The following is a 22,289-nucleotide window of genomic DNA, read 5'->3' as shown; positions in this document are numbered from 1 at the left end:
TTTACCTTATCTAAATTATCAAGATTTTCCTATGAATGAAAAAAAGCACTGTTCTCTTCTCACAAAGATTACACTACTTGCCAAATACCAACTTTATTTATAGATTCATGTTTCTGAAAAAAGAACTGGTGCTTGGGAGAGAAGTTCAGAGCAGCCTATAGGGCCCAAATTGAAGGCTGAAGAAGTCCACAGCTCTTTCTAAGTCTGAACTTCAAGTGTGTTATCAGCCTAACAAGGGTATAGTTTTGGTCCTCATCTGTAAGATCTGCTGATAGTTCTTTAGAAAAAAAAAATCACTAGAAATGTTTTCAGAAGACAAAACATTCTTCTTTAGGGCTATTAGGGTTGGTCTCAAACGTATGGTTTGACATATATTTTTTCATCACAGGTGGTGGCATGTAAAGGGTAACTTTAGGAAAATCACAAGAATTAGGGACATGTTTGAATGCAGCAGAAATTAGCTCCAACTGTCTAAGATTCCATGATCTTCAGAAGATTTATATGGGATGACATGCTACTCAGCAGAGGTAGAACTCTGGAAAACTCTTTTAAGATGTAATACCATTAGGTGAATTAGGAGGCAGAGTTGCTCCTTGACAGCTGGCAGTCCCTGCATTGCTTAGGAAATTGAAGCTTCCTGTGTTTAAAAACTGCATACTGTGTGAATCTTGGCTGTGTGGGGATGGTCCATAGCTGGAAGGTGGCCGAGAATTATATGGAGACCCAGCACAGCTGCCACTGAAGAAGTCTCTAGAAAGCTGCTGTTCACTCCAGGCCATGCACCGACCATGCTCCTGGCGATGAGGATAGAGTCCTGACGGGGGGTGAGGCTGTGCCCTAAACACAGTCTGATAGTTAGAGTTGGTCCCATAAAAGTCATGGCTGGCTTGAGGAAGAGTAGGATAAATTGGTTCTGGGTATGTTGAGCAGTGTGGTGGGGCTGACAGTACTGGACCCACACTTGGGGGTCTCCCTGCCATTGGACCCTGGTTAATGACACTTCCTCGATTCGCCATGGCTGGAGAAATGGGTGGTGTCATCAGATGACCAGCACTCTGGGAAAGCTCCATGTGACCTAGAAAAAATTACCAGAGCATTCACTAGTGACATATTAAAATAGATGGGCCACTTTCTTAAAAATTATTCAAAAGATAATAATTCTCCAACTTGGTTCATTCCTACTCTCCCAAAATAACAAAACTAGGGAACACCAAAAATTTAGGTTTAAAAAACACCATCAAAATACATGTATATTTCACAGCAGTGGAGACTTTTGGAGTTAGTAACTGGGGAAAAAAGTCTGAAATGGTTTCATGCTTCCAAGGGTATAAAGATGGTTATGGCCCTGCCGGTGTGGATCAGTGGTTGAGTGTTGACCCATGCACCAAAAGGTCACCAGTTTGATTCCTGGTCAGGTTATATGCCCAGGTTGTGGGTCAAATCCCCAGTGGGGGACATGCCGGAGGTGGCCAATCATCGTTCTCTCTCATTGATGTTTCTATCTCTCTCTCCCTCTCCCTTCCTCTCTCTCTAAAATCAATAAAGAAAAAAAAGATTTTTTTTTTTAAGATGGCTAGAGCTCAAGCTTGGGAAGGACAAAGGTGTCTGTTCTCACTTCTCTATAATTAAAAAACAAGCTAAATGTTAAGAGAAAGAAAAGGGTAATAAAGTAAAAATGACCATGGCTTTCAATCAGTCAATTTAAAGGATCATGCTGATGAGCAATGCGTTATAAATGCCACCAACTCCCTGGGCCTCCAATTTCCCATTGGTGGAATTAAGCCCTTGAGCTATAAGACTCTTCTGGGTTTAAAATTCTGTGTATTTAATGAAGTAATGTATGTACAAGGATTTCAAAAAAGACATAAAGCAATAAAAAGACTTAAGAAATTATCAAACTTTTAAGCAGCTAAACATTCAGATTGACACAAAGCCTACCCTAGACCAAAGAGGAAAATTATAATGGTTATGCTAAGATAGCTGGATCCACCTTTTTTTTAAATTTTTATTTATTAATTTTTGTTACATATATTCTCCTTATTTCCCCCCTAGATACCCTCCTCCCGATCCTGGCCCTCCCCCAGCATTGTTGTGTATGTCCATTGGTTACTCATACATGCATATAAATTATTTGGTTTATCTCATCTTTCCCCTGCCGCACCCCTCCTCTGAGGTTTGTCTGTCTGAACCATACTCTTTTCTATGTCTCTGGGTCTATTTTGTTCATCACCTTATTCTGTTAATTATATTCCACAAATAATTGAGATCATGTGGTATTTGTCTTTCTCTGATGGGATTTGAATCCACTTTTTAATGGAGGAGAAATAAAGTCTCCTCAAGAGCCAAAAACAAATAGCAGACCTTTTTTTTTTTTTTTTATTTTCAAAGTATTTTAAGGATTTTATGCACACCTAATCTAATTTTTCTTCCACCAAATGAAGATAACTAATTATTTGTACTTCTGGTATCACTATGAGAGTGTGTCAAAGTGGAATACCTATGTTAACAATAGTATTGCTAAAAATGTGGGTAACAAATACTGAAAATCATAAAAATTTTATACACCGTTACTATAAGTCAGTTAAGGTAAGTGTTTTTTATTCTGGGAATGACTGGAGGTTGCCAATTTAAAGAACAAAGGAAGAGGTGCCTGTGAGCTGAAGCCTGGGCGGTGTTCTGGGCTGTTTCCCAGCATACCTGTGAGCGAAATGTTGTCTGCATTCCCGGCAGGGAATGGGTGCAGAGCGGAGGCCAAGCCTCCAGGGTGACTGGACGGCAGAGGAAGAGAGGTTGCTTCCACATGGCTTTCATTCTTCACAGTGTCGCTGGCACCAGTGCTCGCCTTACTACGGTTGGCCAGAAAGCATGAACTCGGAGAAGCGGTGAAGGCAGCTTTACTTGCATCTGGAATAAATTTTTAAAATTTATTTTTGTTACAGATATTTCTTCTTTTTTCCCCCATTGACTCCCTCCTCCCTATCCCCTCCCACCCTGTCCCCAGCTTTGTTGTCTATGTCCATCAGTTATGCGTACATGCATACAAGTTCCGTGGAAAGCTTTTCTGAGATGGGAAAGTTGACATCATTCCCAAATAGCTAGTAGAGGAGCCAAAGTAAAAGAAACTGAAAATGTTTTAGGGTTGTGTCAGAAATCTGGAAATTCATGAGAAATTATTTCCATGGGAAGTAAGGCCGGCAGCTCCTTGTTCCTGGCTACGGTGCTGGTTTTAGTTAACTGTAGATTATGGATAGAGGTGCATTCTGAGCAGGACTAAAAATAATCCACTCTGGCACAAGCCGTCTTCAAAATGCAAGTCACCACATCCCAGTAGATGTGTTCCCTTCCTTCTCTAAACTACTGGAGAACTTATTTCTATACCATTTGCAAGGTGGTATACTACATTCATTGTCTTGACTTACAGTTATTTTTTGAATTAAAGTCACCTCTCCAATTTTATCTAAGTTTTCAAAAGTTAAGAACACTGATTTTGTTTCTTTCAGAGTTTCCAGGAAAGTACTTTGAATACTCTATGGAAACCAGTAGTCTGTAGAGAATAAAAATGGTCCTCCATTAGCAGCAGTATATCATGTTAGCAGTGACATGTTTGGGGTAAACTCTGAGATTGTTATAAACCCATTTAATGTGTGTGCTTACAAATTCTTGAACGTAGGTTCCAAAGAAAGAAGCAAAACAAGATATATATTTTAAATTACCTGAATTTTTCATATACTTGTCCAATAAGTTCTGTAACTCCTGTTCTTTGTCATTATTAAACTGGGTCTCCATGGCCAGGAGAATGTATTCATCAAGAAGCATTCGGATCAAATGGAAAGAACCTTGTTTGTAGGTGGGGAATGGGAAGAGGGCGTTGTACGATAAAATAAGGGGGAGAAAGAGGAGAAAAGAGAAAGAGGGAGAAGTCATGTTATCTTGGTGACCATCTCAAAATACTTTACAAGGAGCAACTGAAATAAACAAATACTTGTTGGACTTTAAATGACCTGCTAAGACCAACATGCTTAACCTGAGGCTCTAATCTTTGTGTGTACCGCCTGCCCAGCTCACTGTGTGTACTGTCCTGCCAGCTCTTTGGCCACTAATTACATCAAAGGAAAATACGGATGAAAGTGAAACATGCTTTATGCTTTAAGAGGGCACACATTGGAGTGTGATAAGCTTTAACCTGGGGAGAATAAGCTCTATTCTACTCTATTTCTGTTTACTTTGTACTAAATAATTAGACAATGGCCAACATGGTCTGGGAAAGTATCAAGTAAGAAGATGTCTTTAAAGCCTGAACAAAATACTCTTTGGTTTGGAAAAAAAAAAAAAGAGTAATTTTCATGTGGAAGCTCTTCTGGAAAACCTTAAACTTCTTTCAACTATTCAACAGATTTTCCAAGTCCTTTTTTTTTTCTCCCATAAAAATGTCAGGCTTCAATGTTGTATATTTTAAGAAACTTTAAATGTTAGCAGGATAGTTCAAATGATAGACTCAATATGCTTTGTTCATCCCTCAATACACGTTTACTAATTTTATTTAATTCCATGGAAAATTAAATAAAAACAACTTGGTTCATTGTAAACTATTTTATAATGTGAAGATTTCTCTAAATTCAACTACTAAATGCAGAAGTACTGTCCATGACACAGCCTTATAACAATAAACTAAGAATTCCAAAAAATCTTTTTATAAAAAAGAAGGTATTTCATTTTTGAAAAAGCTAACTTGACTCAATTTGCTTCACAAGTCACATAGCAGGAAAGATGAGAGCATGTCTTCTCAGAAACGTGAGAGCATATCTTTAAGCTGCTCTGTAACTCCTGCAGTGCAGCTATGTGGGTTCCCGAATAAGATGCAAAATTTTGCCATATTGCAATGAGTAGTGCCTTTGGAAAATAATGTATCAATTATTGTTTATTTGCTTGTTTAATAAAAAGAATTTATCCAAGATGGAATGGAGTGATAATACCTGTTATTTATTAAGCATTTTCTGGGTGCTAGACAATGTGTCTGTTTATCTATCTATCTATCGTCTGTCTATCTATCTATCTATCTATCTATCATCTATCTATCTGTCATCTATCTTAACTCAAGTGCCTGTACAACACAATGGAAGGGATATTTCCCCCTCTATGATGAGCAGAAAGCTTGGGTAAAGCCCAACCTAGAGAGGAGTGTTAGGACAGAACTCTACATGTGATCTGACTAAAACCCAGATTCATTACTACTAGTCTCTACTGGCTCAACGTTCGGGTCTGGTTTGAGAAGTGACAACGCCACATGTTTAAAAATCGATGAAAATATGACTGGGAAACAAATGATGCAATTTATTTATGAAGAGTTGTATAAAGCACATGGGATACCAAAACTGGATGCATTGTTCAAGGTGAGATTATGCATTACTCGAGCACCAAAAAAGCTCCACTTCAGCAGAAAGTCTTGAGCCCTCTTCTTTAATGATCTTCCATTTTGTTTGCTGGTCTAAAAAGTAAAAGAATAAAATGGAACTATAAAATCTGTCATCTCATTACTACATGCATCCTACGTAAGACCAAGAGGTAGATAGCCTGCCTGACAAATGGACAGATGGCCTGGCATGCCCTTTGTTTCATCAAATAAAATTATCTGTCCAGAGATTTTTCATTTTAGTCTGTCTTTTCAATTATTTTTAAGGTTAATAAAACTTTATTCTGCAGGGTTTTGTCACCTAATAGAATTGGACAACAAAATGAAATAATTTACAAAATATTTTATCTCTTAATTTTATTTTGGCAGAACAGAAGGTGAAGTGTGAAGGAAGGGTAATATATTTCTGTGAATGATTAACTCTGACTTCTCTCGTCCTGAATGATAATCTGTTTTCCTTCTAGGAGAAAAAAAGTTTCCTTGATATGGAATGGCTAACACCGACCAGTGATGAATATATTTGTTCTGATTGTCTTCTTTCATGCTGGATGACTTGAAGGTTAACTGAAAGAGGACAAGAAATACTGAGCTCTTTGAATAAAAACATGTAATTACTTAAAACCATATTTTCTACTAGAATTTAAGGAAACTTGTTGTTTAGAAAAGGGCCAGAATCTTTCCAGTTTCTAAGTTTATCTTTCACAACTGATGTTATTCAGCTGTAACTTTATTGACTGATAAGGAAGGCATACCTAGTCCCCACTTATCCAAGGGGGATACATTCCAAGACCCACAGTGGATGCTTGAAACTGCAGATGGTACCAAACCCTATATATAGTAAATATTTTCCTATGCATACATACTTATGAGAAAGTTTAATTTATAAATTAAGCATTGTAAGAGATTAACAACAGTAATAAAATAGAATAATTACAACAATAAACATTATGTAATATATTATGTAAATGTTCTCTTCCTCTCTCTCTCCCTCTTTTCTTCTCTCCCTCTCAAAATATCTTATTGTACTCTACTCATTTTTTTTCATGTAAAGGAAGCACTTTACACTGCTCTTTGGCATGTCTGAATTGCCAGCATCGTTCCTCTTGCACTTTGGGGCTATTGGTAAGTAAAATAAGGCTGACTCGAACACAAGCACTGCGGTGCAGCCGATCTGCTAAAGCAGCCAGCTCCGGAGGGAAGAGTCAGGTCCTGTCGGGACAGTGTGGGATGGTGTGAGATTCCATGATGCTATTCAGTAAAGAATTTAAAACTTGTGAACTGTTTATTTCTGGAATTTTTCATTTAATATTTTCAGACTGCTGTTGACCTGAGGTAACTGAAACCACGAAAACCAAAACTGCAGATGGGGAGACCACGTAGTGTCTGTTTTATAGCCCTTCGTCAAGAAAGGATGAGTAGAACTGAATCCATGCCCAGTGCTCTCAAATCTGGCATATTCCTAATTTTGATATTAGGACTATTAAAACTCTTCAAAGCATTTTTATACACAGACTGTCACCCTACCCCCAGCAGCAAGGAGTTACAGCCAGTTTAACATTTATTATTAACAAAAAATGCAATGACTCTGTCATTGAAAAGTACCTTAATTACTCTCTGCTCTACCACAGTATCCAACCATTCAATAAAAGCCTCCACGGTGGCATTCTTCTTAAGGAGATCTTTCAGTTCTTGGAACACCGTGATAGAGTCATCTACCATGTGTAAAAGAAAAAAAAGCAAAATATTGTACTCTACTATGAACCCATGAGAAAACCTAAAACTAGGAATCATTATAAAGTAAAAGGCAAAGGCAGGTAGAATAAGTTAGTTGTGTTAAAGGAATTTATTTTATATCCTGAGAATAGTAACAACAACAAAATGTTTGGTATTTACTCTTCAAAATTTTAATCATAAATATATCTTAGTATATACGGAAATATAGGTATAGATATTAAATAAGTCTGTTTGTACTAGGGGAGAGTAAGTTGTCAATATAGTTAATTACTCATTTTAAATCCAATGTTTTTATTAAATGTAATGGCGTAGTTGAAAGCTAAAGGATAAATTAAGCTTGATGATTTTTTGCTTTATTCAATATTCTTTCTCTTTAGCAAAATTTAAATTCTGCACTGAAAAATTGAGCCGCTTGCATGAATAATTTTTCATCATGTAAGCTTTAAAGAGGCAGTTTAAAATGATCATTTTATTGAAGAGTTTGAGGTTTACTGAGTCTCAAAGAGTAATAAAATTTTATATTAAGAAACAGAAATCAGGGCTGAAGTTGGATCATCCCTAGAGAGCAATCCATTGCTGGTGCTATAACCTATACAAGGAAAGGAGAAAGAGTGGGCTGTTATCCTTTGGATATCGAGCCTGATTGTCTAGTCACACGTATTGGTATGGTAAGCTCTGTCAGGTGGTCCAAACTGATCAGGGGTTCTCTGCTTGTAAACACAGTATTGTGCAGTATAGGATTTTGATATGCACCATACGCCACAGATGCCAAGAGAGCTAAACACAGGAAAATGTGTGTGCTTCTAATGTAAAACTGGAAGAAAATTCACAAAACTCAAGCCCATTTTGATTATTTCCAGGTTGTTTCTATTTTGGTAATATCTAGGCAATAAGATTATGGATGATTTATTCTCCTCTTGATATTTTCTAAAATTTCCAGGTTTCCCACAATGAGTAAGAACAGCTGTTTTTAAATAGAGAATGCTTTTCTAATTAAAAATGTTTCTATAAACCAAGTTTCTCAAACAGGTAGAATTTTGTAGTACAAGAGGAGAACATCTGGCAATGTTTGGAGACGCCTGTGGGCTGCCACAACTAGGGGAAGCTGCTGCTGGCATCTGGTGTGTAGAAGCCAGAGATGCTGCTAAACACCCCACAGTGCACAGGGCAACCCCCAACAAAGAGCTACCCAGTCCAAGATGTCAACAGTGCCGAGGCTGGGAAACCTTGCTCAACAGAGAAAACTTACGCTCAGTGTAGATATCAGTCTCGGTGTCTGTGCTGCCTGAAATGGTGAGAAGAGCCTGGGAGCCAATACTGTTCAAGTCAACCTTTTCAATATCCGATACCATGGAATTCACCACATGCTGATCAAAGAGAGCTGGTCTGGCAATCTGTACATAAAAAGATTCAAAATCACTCAACCATACCATTGGTAGTCTATCTAAAGGAAATTTTAGCTTCAAGAGAAACACTTCCTTCAGGGAAAAGTATCATAAATGTTTTCTTATTTTAAAATGAAAACGCAATAACTGAGACTGATGATCATCTCTGTTGAAGGTTTGAAAACTATTTTGGACTTAGAAAACAATTTTTGTAATTCATTGTTATAAAAAAAGATTTTGTAATATTATGTTTCTTATCTGGAATTATTCCAAGCTAGTCTTTTAAAATTTTAGGGAGCTAGTAACCTTCTTAAAGCAAATGATCACTTGAGGGAAGGAAAGTATATTTCAGCAATAAACAAACATGTAGCCCAATTTAAAAATTACTTTTTTCTTCTCTATTTAAGAGAGCCAATTTAGAAGGTAGTTTTAAAATGTGTTGGTCTTGTGAGTTTCACAACATTAAATATTACATGTAATGTGATGTTTCTTTTCTCATTTAATGTGATATTTCTTTTCACAAATATCTCAGTTCTTTCTAACTTAATTTTTATTACTTGGATGTATGTGGCAAATAAGAGTTTTACATTTTATACTGCATTCAGAATTTTTTTTACTTATATTTTGAAGTAATTTTAAACTGATAACAGAGTTGCACGTTAGTGCTGAGTACTGCTAACCTCAGGATCCACTGGTTGTTCAACTCTCAAATATGAAGGGCAACTGTACTTCTATATACTTTCTATCCAGCTTCTCCAAATATAATCATTTTCATAACTATTGTATATTACTCAAATCAGGAAACAAACCTTGGTATGACACTATGAACTAAACTATAGAAATAATTCTAATTCTAATTTAGAATTTAGAATTCTAAAAAAATATTCTAATTATTTAAATAAATAATAAAACTAATTTCATTAGTTTTTCCACTAATGTGTTGTCTCTGTTCTAGGATCTCACAATGCATTTAATTGTTGCCTATTAGTCTCCATTCTCTGGAAGTTCCTCAATCTTTGCTATAATAAGATTTGTATTTGAGCTGGTGATTCAAATACCCTCGGTTTACTAACATACCTGAGCAAGATGTAAGAAAGATGTTTGTCGTTTCAGAGAAGATACAAATCTTCGCACAATAGGTATTTTCTTGTCAGTCAGAGCTTCCGGCAAGTTTTCCAAGGATGAAACAACCCACTGTTCCCAATTTTTAGCAAAATTTCTTATGTCTGCTAATAAGCTACCAAAGGGGGAAAAGAAACCAGCATGTTAAATACTAAGCTGTTCAAAGGCATTAAATAAATGTAGTTTAATGGAGGGATACAATGATTGCATGATTCTAAGGGCATGACTTTTGAAGTCAGTCTGTGACTGTCATTTTTCATCTTATTCAATATACTCCCTCTCCTCAAGCTCCAGTTTCCTCTTCTGTTAAGTGTGAATAAGAATAGTATCCATGTCACAAGATTATTATGAGGATTATATGAACTAATTCATGGAAAGTGTTTAGGTCATTCACAGTGCTCAATAAATAATTATTATCAATATTAACTCATGACGCCCTGGCCAGTTTGGCTCAGCAGTTAGAGCGTAGGCCTACAGACCAATGAGTCGCAGGTTTGATTCTGGCAAGGGCACGTAGCTCAGTTGCGATTTGCCCCCGGCCCTGGTTGGGGTAGTGCACGAGGCAACCAGTAGATGTGTCCCTTTTACATCAATGTTTCTCTCTCTCTCCCTCTCTCTTCCTCTTTCTCCCTCCCACTCTACCTGAACAAAAAATGGAAAAAAAAGTCCTTGGGTGAGGATAAAAAAAAATTAACTCATGATTCAATCATTTTCTATAAAATATTTCTGGGAGATGTGAATGTGTACTTGATTGTGTACATGTTGGCTGCTTGAGAGCCCATCGCATTGGAACCATAACATCATTTCAGATATTTAATATTAGTTTATAGTAACATATTCTTATAATCCAAATATAATTGTGGAATAAATTATCAATACTGTGCTAATTAGAGGATGTTATTTCAAAATTGCAAATGTTGGTTGTGTTTATACTATGAGAACATATAAAAATTTTAAAAGTCAGTTAACAATCTACCTTTTAATCTCAATAAAACAGATTAAAATATATTTTAGATAGTATTTAAGTTCAGACAGAGGCATGGTACAGGAAAAAGAATAGGTAGCATGGAGTTCAACAGACTGATTAAAATGTAGGTTGATTCTAAGCAAATAAATTAAATAAACACAAAATAATAAACTAACTTCTTTCTGTTCCTGGCTTCCTCATTTATGAATTTAGTATCATAATCTCTACTTGGAATTGGGTTATTTATGAGGAATTTGTTCAATACAGTATAGTGTTTTTCAGATAGATGCTTGAAACCTACCCAACCATTTGAAAAGATTTTCATAGTATATTGCCACAGTATGTATATAATGGTTTCACTTTTTAAAATATACATATCTACAGTTACCCTTAGAAAACAGTCTGTGAGATAATAAGACATTAAAAATGTGGTGAGAGTCCAGTCAGTGTGGCTCAGTGGTTGAGCATCAACTCATGCACCCAGAGGTCCTCCGTTTGATTCCCAGTCAGGGCATATGCCCAGGTTATGGGTCCCATCCCCAGTGTGGGTCATTCGGGGGTGGGGAGCAATCAATGTTCTCTCATTGATGTTTCTATCTCTCCCTCTCCCTTCTTCTCTCTCTAAAATCAATAAAGAAAAATAAATTTTTTTTAAATGTGGTGAGATTATGAGTGATTTTTAAAAATGGACTTATGCATGCTATTCATTCTCTACAATAACCATGAATTACTTGTAAACTTAGGGCTAAATATATAGATAGTTCTTTTCAGGCTTATTGTGGGAACTAAGTGAATTAAGTTATGCAAAGTCTCAAATTCCCTGTTGTGTTTACTAAACATCAACTGATATTATTATTAATCACATGGCTAGATTCCTGCCACTAAGTAAGCACAGCCATTCTGCTGTGACATGGAAATGGGAAGTGTACCTAATTCAGAGTACTTAAATTAGATGTAAGAGAATGCAAATTGATATTTAAAAGAAACTATAGAATAGGCCAATATCAACTACTATATAAATAAATAAAAGAATCTATAGCAAAAAGTAAATTAAAAGTAAACTTTATCAATCAGCATGCATTTATTGAGCACCAATTATGTCCAGCTCCACGTGTATTTGTGCCCATAAAAACTAATATAAACTTCATTATTTAATTAGACTTTGATTACAAAAAAAAAATTTGGCTTTTTTTTTTTCAAGTTTCTACTGGTTCTCACATTATAAAAGGCTTTGTGAAAAATCATCAGGTATCAATTCAATAAACAACTTGAGATTTTATTCCTTTGTTAAAAGAAGGCAGTAATTTCATCATGCTAATCTTGATTTTGCAATTAAGAACAAGGTTAATTATAAAGACTAAAATTTTTGTCTTATAGTTTTTATTATAGTGGTTATTTTCCATCAATGATCCCCATCTATCTCCCTCTAGCCGATTTCCATTAAAAAACTTTCTGTGTCTTGAAGGTCAATCACACTTAAATACTTATTTTTCACTTGAGCTGCTCTCAAATTAAAGGAATGTGAGGATTTTTCTATCAATTTTGTTCATTAAGGTATGACTATGTATAAAAATTGAGGCCTACCTCTTCTAGCTAAAACAGAAACAGGAACAGGAAAATAATCTTGGTAAATGAATTTCTACTTAACGTTTTCCTTTAATATAATGTGTAATGTTAAACCCTTTACTAAGAAACTATTATATTTTATTGACTGAACCTACCTTTCAGGCATTTCTTGCATTGTTGCAGGAATGAGTACATCTGTAAGAACCTTAATCGCAGCAAAAGAGAGTTAACATAAATACTTACTTAGTATTTCTATAAAGATATACCTTATTTGTCAATTACTTTTATTCTTAGCTTTCGGGAGAAAAACATGTTAAGTCATTTCTGAAAATTATAATTTTATCTCTAAAATAAAAGTATATATGATAAAAGGCGGGGGGGTCTAAAAACATTGCAATTGCTTGATTAAGCAGGTGACACCAGCATCCTGGGTACAGAGACTAATCATAAGAACAGAAGAGTACTGAAGAAAAGGGCTAGACTGAACCCCAACTTGGGTGAGATGAAAAGTAGTAGAAAGCAGAAATTAGACAGTGCTGACTGATTCCAGCTCAGGAAAAACTAGGATGAATAAAGGAGGTTGGAAACTAGATAGGATAGGAGCAGTGCGGATCCGCTAGGCTGACTAATAACCTCAGTGGACCAGCCTGGAGAAGAGGACCAAGAGGTCTACAGGAGAAGATATTTCAAAATGTGGACATAGATAGTAATCTACAAAGGCCTGTGTAGCCTACCAGCAACACACACACAAGTTGCATGTGTATGAGACAGTAAAACAAAAGACAGCTTTATCTGTGCTCATGTGTTAGTTACTAATGGACTGGCCTTATAATCATGTGGTGTTTTAAAGACTAAATGCTGGAACCACTCTCTGAAGGGGGATAATGATCTGGCAGAAGCTCATCTTACACTGGTCCATTTATAGTGTTCACTATCCTCCCTGACCCCTCTGTGAAGAAAAGAAACCTCGTGCATTTAAAGGTACTTAAACTCAGGATCTTTGTGTTGGACTCAAAATAATAAAATACTTGAGGAGAGAAAAAGATATGCAAAGGATATTCTTGGAGCCACTGAATGACAGTCCAAGTGTGCGCCTGAGCCCCTGGTCTTCCCTTAGACCCGTTCTGGCCACCTTTGTCCCCCTTCCTGGTTACTCTCTCAAGTCTTAAATATTGCAATCAGTTAATGCAAACTAAATCTTTTCCCTCAAAATAATGATATTCTTATTCAACCCCCCAAAATGAGACAACCCTTGCTCTTTTATCCATCTTATTTTTGTTTTATTTTGTTTTACACATTCTCTCCAATGACACCCAGAGATGTGGTCAATGTTTTTCGATCACTAGTGCAATGTAGGCCTTTTAAGCTATCAACGTCTATGGATGACATACTGTCTAGACTCTAGAGGAAGGGAGAAGAAACCTCTCTGGCCTAGGTCCCCTAGTCCCAAGTCCCCTTTAAGTTGGAAATTTGCGGTGACCAGAACCGGAAAGGGAACCGAAAACACTAGGGGACTGGGTGGTAAGATCAAACACCGGGCTCATGGCAGTAATGACAACTTCGAGGGGGATCGTGACATAACTGCATTCCACTCCTCCCAGCCGAAGTCCGTGTCGCCTCTCCGAGGTGTGGGAAGGGAGCGCAGGGCCCCATCCAGATCCTTGGAGACAGGAAGCACTGGAGCCCAGGAGGTCCGGTTCTGTGGCAGTAGGCGAGGGCCAATCCTGGAGCCGGGAACCTCGGGAGTCAGCAACCCAAAGTGACCGGGGGCGAGGAGGGAGGGCAGGGGTGGGCTGCTGGGGGTGGGGGAGCAGGGCTGGTGAGAAGACTTTTGTGGGGGACGCCAAGGGGCGCCGAGGGTCTCATCCTGTGCGCCTTAGAGGCAGCACAGACTCTGGCCACGTTCCAGAAGTCACGGAGCCTTGAGCTAAGTCAGGGAGCCACGACTCGGCACATTTTACCTTTTTCCTGGCCTCCGCCAATTTTTTCTCTCCTCTATCCATCTTTAACTTGAACTCAAGGTAGAGAATATCCCGCACTTACTCCTTATCACGGGATAAGGGAGAATTGAACAGAGGATGAAAACATGGGCTTCTCCATTCAACATCAAACCCACCCGTCAGTTCTTGGTCTGCGAAGTTGCCTCTGGACTGAATCTATTTAGCTTCTGCTTACTTTCTCTGCAACTAACTTAGAAGGTTTTCATTTCTTTAATGCTTAACAAGGTGCTAGCTTGGGTTTTTTGGCTAACTCAGATTGTTTTTTAAATGACAATTTAACAGGTAAATGTAGAAAAACTCACTTTAAAGTACCCAGATTTCAATATAGTTTTCTCCCTCAGCTTGGACCTTGTTGCTCCTCTAACCAGAGACCAGACTGTCGGGGAACTAGCCTCTCCCCCCACCTTCCTGCTAAATGTTTGGCTAGAAAGCCAGCCAGCTCGTCTTATCTTTGCTCAGGATGTCTTCATGATCCCTCTGTAGACACTTGGAGACTTACTTGGTTTGAGAACAGAAATGACATTAATGTATTATAGCTATAGAGTTTCAAGATTTTCAAGTTATTAGTCCTGCGAGAGTGCTTAATTCTGCTTTTTTCCAAAATACCAACATTGTGGGGGGAAAAACAAAACACTCATTGTATTATTTAATCTGAAAACACTTCAAATAGTTAATAAAAATTAAGTGTTCATGTATTAGTATGTCATACTTATAATTATGCTTAGCTATAAACAAAGATTGATTTTGTTTTACTTAGTGTAAGTTTACATTAAAATACATACACTATTAAACTGCCTGCTTTCTCATCAGAAAAAAAAAGTTAATGATGTTTCTCCAGCCAGAAATAACAAATTTATTGGAAATTATATCGCAAAAATTTGGTTGAATGCTCTTAAAAGAAATATACAGTTCATGTTGAAAAGAGCCCAAAGAACTTACCTTATAAAGAATTGAATCACAAACACAGAAAATGTCAATGATAACAGGGTTTTCAAGCAGGGGAAGAAGATGATCAGGCATCCCTTGCCAAAAGTGTAATAAGAAATGCTGGATCTAGTTGCAGAGCAAAGATTATATACATTAAGATGTTTGCTTCAACTCACATAAAGAACAGGACAAGAAAGTACTTATAGGACGGTCAGCAAAGCATTTTTTGTCACCCTTACCTCTTCAAAGTTTCCATTAATCGCATTGTCCAGGATGCACTGGCAGTGAGTTTTGTACATCATTATGAGGGTATCAACCTATTTCAAGGAAGAAAAAGCTTAACCACAGCATCCTTTCAACACAGCCTTCATTTGTTCACTCATTCAACACATTTATTAAGCTCCTGTCACATGCCAGGCATTATGCTCAATGCTGAGGAAGCAAAATATAGGAAAAATTCTTATTTCAAGGAGCTTACTGCCTTGTGAAGGGAGAAGGGCAAGCACTATGCACTTGTAGAACTACCATAAAATAATGATAAAGATGATTTTGCAGCGACATACAGGCCAAAGAAACAGTGTGATTTTCTGCTCAATAAGAAAATTACCTTTGATTGGAGAAGTGTACAATGGTAAAATACACCAACTCTTCAACTTTAAGTTTTATTAAGTGGATGCTTGGGCAGTGTGGTATAGAGGTTTTCAGTTTCAGTTCTAGAGTCAGTTAACCTTGAATGCCCAGCTTCACTGCACTTCTCACCAGGTGTGACTTTGCACGTTTCTCAGTTTCTGAATCTCAGGCTTTTTGTCTTTGCAAGAGTAGGAACAACATATTACTTATATGGTGTTAAGAAGATTAAATAAGACATGATGCACATAGAACAGTGCTTCGTACATAGTAACACTTCACTAAATATTACTTGAAATTAGTAATACTATCAAAAGACTCCTTTGCCTATGATGTAAAGTCTCTATTTCCATGTTGCCACAGATATTTGTATTGCATAAAGTTTTAAAAATATTCTAAAATTTGGAATAGATTAGAACTAGATTATATTCTAGAAACTTAACAACATTCAAATTCAAAACTATTTTATAAGCTAGAAATGTCCCTACTGTTACCAGTTGTGTGGTTTATGTGAATAGGAGCATGGCTTAGAGGTTAAAAGTGTGAGCTTTGCCCACAGACTACCTGGATTTCAATGTCAGTTCTAATCTCCACTTACTAACTGTGTGATGTTGGGCAAGCTACTTAACATTTGTGTGTTTTGATTTCCTCATCTGTAAAATGGAGATAATAAAACCTAATAGAGCCCTGGCCGGTTTGGCTCAGCGGTTAGAGCATCGGCTCATGAAACAGAGACCTGGGTTTGGTTCCCACTAAGGTAACATACCTCAGTTGCAGTTTGTCCCCGGCCCTAGTTGGAGTCATGTGGGTGGCAGCCAGTCGATGTGTCTGTCTCTCTCAGATTGATGTTTCTCTCTCTCTCTTCCTCCCTCTCTCCCACTCTATCTGAAGATAAATGCAAAAATGTCCTCGGGTGAGAATAGATAGATTTCCTATCTAATCCTTTGCTCTCTAACCTTTATCCCTGCAAACCAGTGACAGCACACATTTTGGGGGTTTAGCTCAAACTGTATAATGATGACATGCAAATTATCAATCTCCCTCCAAGGAGGTATGCTGACTATGGGGTATGTCATCATTAGTGCGATTGAGACTTGTTCTATTCCTTGGCAATAATATTTTACTTTTAGATGGGTCAGCATGAACGATAAAGGGAATTCATAACTAGTGTCAAAATTAACCCTTTGATCCCTGAAACCTATTAAAGTACAAGTAAGCTTTGATAGTCACAAGTATTTGCATTTGTTTGTGTCAGATTTATTCTTTCATATACAAACCATCAACAAAAGTTTAATTTTCCTATTGGTACTTCATTTCTTTATTTTATATTTACATAGTCTTAAGACAATAAATTTTCCTGTTTAATGTATTATACTTCGCATTCTTTTTCAATATAATTTTGCTTAGTTTTCTGAGAATAGACATCTATAAAGATAGCAGGGGCAGAAGCAAGTTTTATCTCCAGTAAAGTCAGTGAGCATGTGATGAGGGGGTGGCAACTGCCTTGAGTGACAATATGATGAGGTAGAAATCAGGTCCCTCAGCTTCAGCTAACACTCCTCATTGGAGTAAACTTCTCATTGAGCAGCCTCCATCCTTTCTGCCTCAAGAAAATAGGTGCTTAGCTTCAGCCCCACCTCTCTTTCTACAAACTGTTGAGTTATCTGGGGAACTTAGCTACTGGCTAAGAATGTGAAAGGCAGGACCTAGGGACTCTAGAGCCAAAGTGAGTGCTAGTCCCTGGTGCTCATGATGGGCACCAATGAGAATGAACTTAGAAACGAGGGGTTATATAAGCACCTTGATACCTGAGTGAGAAATCATCTACAGAGCAGTTTTTCAAGTTGACAGGTAAGGAGTTCCTTGAAGGCTAGCAGAGAAACCAAAATGAACTACTAAAATATGTTCTTTGTCTCTTTTTTCTTTCCTTTTTTTTTTTTTTTTATCCTCACCCAAGGACATTTTCCCATTTTTTTGTTCAGGCAGAGTGGGAGGGAGAGAGAGGAACAGAGAGAGAGAGAGAAACAGCGATGTGAAAGGAACACATCGAGTGGCTGCCACCCACACGACCGACCAGGGCCGGGGACAAACTGCAACCGAGGTACATTCCCTTAGCGGGAACCGAACCCGGGCCTCTCTGTACCGCAGGTCGACGCTCTAACCGCTGAGCCAAACCGGCCAGGGATCTCTTTTTTTCTTTGTTTCTCTCTCCACACCCCTCTCTCTCACCAAGTATATTTACACAATAAACATCTTTATAATATGTTTGCATGTAAGCAATCCTCTCCACAAAGTTACTCAACCATCGCCTCCCTCACAGAGCTATGTTCCCTGAGGTGCCACTGATTTCCACAGGTTTCCCCACAAAATGCCACATGCTAACATTTACTGGAGCTATCTCAAATCTGAAGTAATATCACACATTATATCCATAATGTAAAAGAATGATGTGATCACCCTGATAAATACAATGGGAGAAGAAAAGAGTAGGAAGTAGACACACATCAGGAGACTTGCCTGGAATCAGCATTTGAGAATAACCTTTAATACCTTGCCTGTTATTAACTGGCAGCGTCTGTCTGTCATCAGAATAAACCCTGGAAGTTACTGTGCATGTGTACTTATCTATTAATAGATTTCTTATCAGGGTGTTATTTTTATGTCTGGTTTCTACAGAAAGCCTACTACTAAAGTAATACAACTGGATATTAGTTCATCAGATTCCTCTATCTTTGCACCTCACATATATGACCTAACAATATATTATCAAAGGTGTTTTCCTCAAATGCAAATGAAAAATGAATGTAGTTTTAAAAAGAATGTAGAAATTATGCCCTGATTTAATAATAGATCCTGCTATTAATCAGCTAGTAGGTATACAAAAATGTTTTTAAGCTGAGAAATAGAGGAGGATATAGCCAAACATTTTATTACATAAGCACTGAAAAATCATGTTGAGGATTGTTTATAAACTGAATCCTATGAAACATTTTCTTCCTTAACTTTCAAAAATAATTTGCAAATGTCGGAGGACCAAGAATTTTAGAATTGAAAAGAAGGTTTGTGATCCTCTAGTGCATTCATCCAGGCACCTCCCCTCGGTGCTGGGAACAGGCTCCGCCCCAGAGAAGTGCTTGATGACTATACAAATTAAATGGAGTTGATAAAAAAATACAAAGCTTATGATTTTAAAAAACTGCATGTGATAGATACATTCTAGTATTTTCTTTCTTGATACTGAGTTTTAAATAAAAAATAATTTTTAGTCTTGTAATGTTTATTTTACCAACTCCTGATTATATACTATCATGGAGATGGTCAATAAGTAATTAGAAAGTGTTTAATCAATGTTAGTAAATCAGTTGATTATGTTTGATTATGCAGATTTCTGACTGCTTCCTGCAAGTGGTATGAGATTCCTTGCAAAGTGAGATATGGAACCGACATATCAGAAAATCAGTGGAGAAGTAGCTTTAATTGATACCTTTTCTTTAGAAATGCATCCTTGGTACACAAGGTGTTGAGCACTGGGGAATTCTGGAAGAAGTGTTCCAGTTTTTGAGCTAAGTGAATATTTACGAGTGAAGCCACCCTATAATTTAGAAAAATAGAAAGAAATAAAGTCATAATTTTTAAAATACGGTTCTAAAAAAATTTAAACCCATAAAATTTCATTCTTCTCCAGCCTGCAAACAATGAGAAATTCAAGATTTACGCAAACTGTTTAAATTGTGTAACTGAATAAACTGGACATGTCAGCAGAATTACTGTTTCCAAACCATAAATAGTGTCATAGTCCGGATAAATTTGCTACCACTTTGGGTTTTAGTTTTGGATATTTTTCAGTTTTCACAACTTCTGGAGATTTTAGTTAACATTTGTTAAGAGCATACATTTTGAAAGTTCTACTTTTAGAACTACTGAAATCATTTTAACTATGAGAGAATAAAGAATGGCCAAATCCACACCATCAACACTCATCAAACAAGTGTTGGCAAGGGTGTGGAGAAAGGGGGACCCTAGTACACTGCTGGTGGGAATGCAGACTGGTGCAGCCGCTGTGGAAAACAATATGGTGTTACCTCAAAAAATTAAAATTGAACTGCCATTTGACCCAGTGATCCCACTGCTAGGAATATACCCTAAGAAGCCTGAAACACCAATCAGAAAAAATATATGTACCCCCATGTTTGTAGCAGCACTATTTACAATAGCTAAGAACTGGAAACAGCCCAAACATCCATCAGTAGACGAATGGATAAAAAAGCTGTGGTACAGCCCTGGCCGGTTTGGCTCAGTGGTTAGAGCGTCGGCCTGCGGTCCAGAGAGACCCGGGTTCGGTTCCCGCTAAGGGCACGTACCTTGGTTGCAGTTTGTCCCCGGCCCTGGTCGGTAGTGTGGGTGGCAGCCACTCGATGTTTCTCTCTCTTTCTCTGTTCCTCTCTCTCCCTTCCACTCTACCTGAACAAAAAATAGAAAAATGTCCTCAGGTGAGGATAAAAAAAAAAAAAAAAAAAAGCTGTGGTACATATACACAATGGAGTACTACGCAGCTGTAAGAATAAAAAGATCTCTTATCCTTTGAGACGACATGGAAGGACTTGGAAAGTATCATCCTAAGCGAAACAAGCCAAACAGAGAAAGACAAGTATCTTATGATCGCACTTATTTGTGGAATATAATGAACATAACAGTCTAAGGAATGGAGTAGTCTCAGAGACGTGGAAGTGGGGTACAGACTGACAATCCCCAAAAGAGGGGGTTGTGGGGGAGAGATAAACCACAGAACTTATATGCATGTATGCATGAACAATGGACATGGACAACAAAGCTGGGGACAGGGCGGGGAGGGAGGAGAAGGGGGAAATCAGTGGGGGGAAAAGGAGAAACATCTGTAACAAAAATAAATTAATTTTTTAAAAAAATACTCAAATCCAGATTTCTTATTTATGAATTAAGTAAATGAGGTAAGTTAATTTATTCAGTCTCAGATAATTAGCAGAATTTTGATTAGGGCCCTAAATCTTCTAATCCCCAAAGTAGTACTCTGGGCTTTCCCTACCCTAAGATCAGATATTTGTTTTATTTAATCTCTTGGGGAAAACACATCTCTACCAGGTTTTAGATTTCAGCCTTGTTAACCTTTAGTTTCAAGTTTAGATAGGAAAAGCATTAATTGATTCAATAATTTTTAAAAATGAATAAAGATCTAGTACATAAATAACTATCATAAACTGATATAACAACACAGTGGATCCTAACTCATTGTATTATACAGTCATAATAACTTAGATATGCTTCCTTCGGTTTCAATGCTTCAAATTTATCATTTATGAGCACCAAATATCATTGCATTATCAAAGAATAATACTGTTGCCCTGGCCATTTTGGCTCAGTGGTTAGAGGGTAGGCCCATGGACCAAAGAGTCACAGATCCAATTCTGGTCAAGGCCAAGTACCTTGGTTGTGGTTCGATCCCAGCCCTGGTTGTGGGAGGCAACCAGACGATGTTTCCCTCTCACGTCGATGTTTCCCTCACCCCCATGTCCTCATTCTATCTGAAGATAAATGGAAAAGTATCCTCAGGTGAGGATTAAAAAGAAGAAGAAGAAGAATACTGTTAATAAAAAGGGGGAAATAATAAGATACAACAAAATAATGATTTTAATTTTACAGGAAAGAAAAGTCTTGACAAAACATAAAATTAATATTTAATAAACATAAAAATGCACTTCAGTTCTAATTATAGGGAAGTTTACACCTTTTATAGCTTTCTATTGGATAGAATATCATGTTTATTTACCCCGAAGTTGTTATTTTTAAGATGAAAAAAGTGAGACAGAGAACTATAAACCAAAAAAAAGACAACACATAAATTACATTTAAGTTAGGGATTGAGGATAGTCTCATTTCCATAAACAAATAAGATTAGTAATAAAGTTTTTTCCACAAAGAAAATTTAAAAACAGGCCTAGAAGATTTTATATGTGAGTTTTATCAAGCATTCAGGAAACAGATTATTTCAAACTTAAAAGAATTTTTTAGACCGTAGAAAAGAAGGACAATTTCCAATTCATTTGGGAACATTTATACCAAAACTAGACAAGGATGCATAAAGAAGAAACGATTTTAAGACCAGTAACGCTCATTACACTTCAAACAGTACCAAACAAAATATTAGCATACCAACTTTAGCAGTGTATAAGAATTATTATAACCAAGATGAGTTTAAATTCACGACATTAACAAAAGAAAAAAGGAAAATACCATATTTTATATAATCATCTCAATTAATCCAAAAATTTTATTTAACAATCCAACTTTTCATTTGAATCTAACCATTCACCTTTCTCTCTCTCTCTCTCTCCTACCCAGACTCCCTCACTCCTCCTTTGTAAGCTACAAATAGAAAAGGAAACTCCCTTAATCATTCAATAAAGAATATTTGTCAAAAACAACAAATATCATACTCAATGGTAAAATACAAACATTCTCTTATAAATCACAAATAAGATAAAGTTGCCCACTCTTACCTCTTTGAATCAACACTG

The 22,289-nt window shown here is 37.0% G+C and overlaps 1 protein-coding gene across 1 annotated transcript in view; it reads right to left on the bottom strand.

Annotated features, from left to right (window-relative positions):
• The window catches only part of RFX6 (regulatory factor X6), a 59,112-nt gene that overhangs the window by 3,683 nt on the left and 33,140 nt on the right, over nt 1–22,289 (bottom strand). Inside the window, exons 7-17 of the mRNA XM_036249126.1 lie at nt 19,223–19,330; nt 15,351–15,428; nt 15,124–15,237; nt 12,340–12,389; nt 9,607–9,766; nt 8,394–8,538; nt 7,013–7,122; nt 5,368–5,485; nt 3,714–3,836; nt 2,698–2,904; nt 563–1,075 (exon numbers count right to left, since the gene is read on the bottom strand). Of these exons, the coding sequence (XP_036105019.1) occupies nt 563–1,075; nt 2,698–2,904; nt 3,714–3,836; nt 5,368–5,485; nt 7,013–7,122; nt 8,394–8,538; nt 9,607–9,766; nt 12,340–12,389; nt 15,124–15,237; nt 15,351–15,428; nt 19,223–19,330 (1,726 nt within the window). The remainder of the gene's footprint in view (nt 1–562; nt 1,076–2,697; nt 2,905–3,713; nt 3,837–5,367; nt 5,486–7,012; nt 7,123–8,393; nt 8,539–9,606; nt 9,767–12,339; nt 12,390–15,123; nt 15,238–15,350; nt 15,429–19,222; nt 19,331–22,289) is intronic.

This window comes from Molossus molossus, unplaced genomic scaffold (genome assembly GCF_014108415.1).
Source record: "Molossus molossus isolate mMolMol1 unplaced genomic scaffold, mMolMol1.p scaffold_m16_p_8, whole genome shotgun sequence".
NCBI lineage: Eukaryota > Metazoa > Chordata > Mammalia > Chiroptera > Molossidae > Molossus > Molossus molossus.
This window is presented reverse-complemented; position numbering and strand designations above follow the sequence as displayed.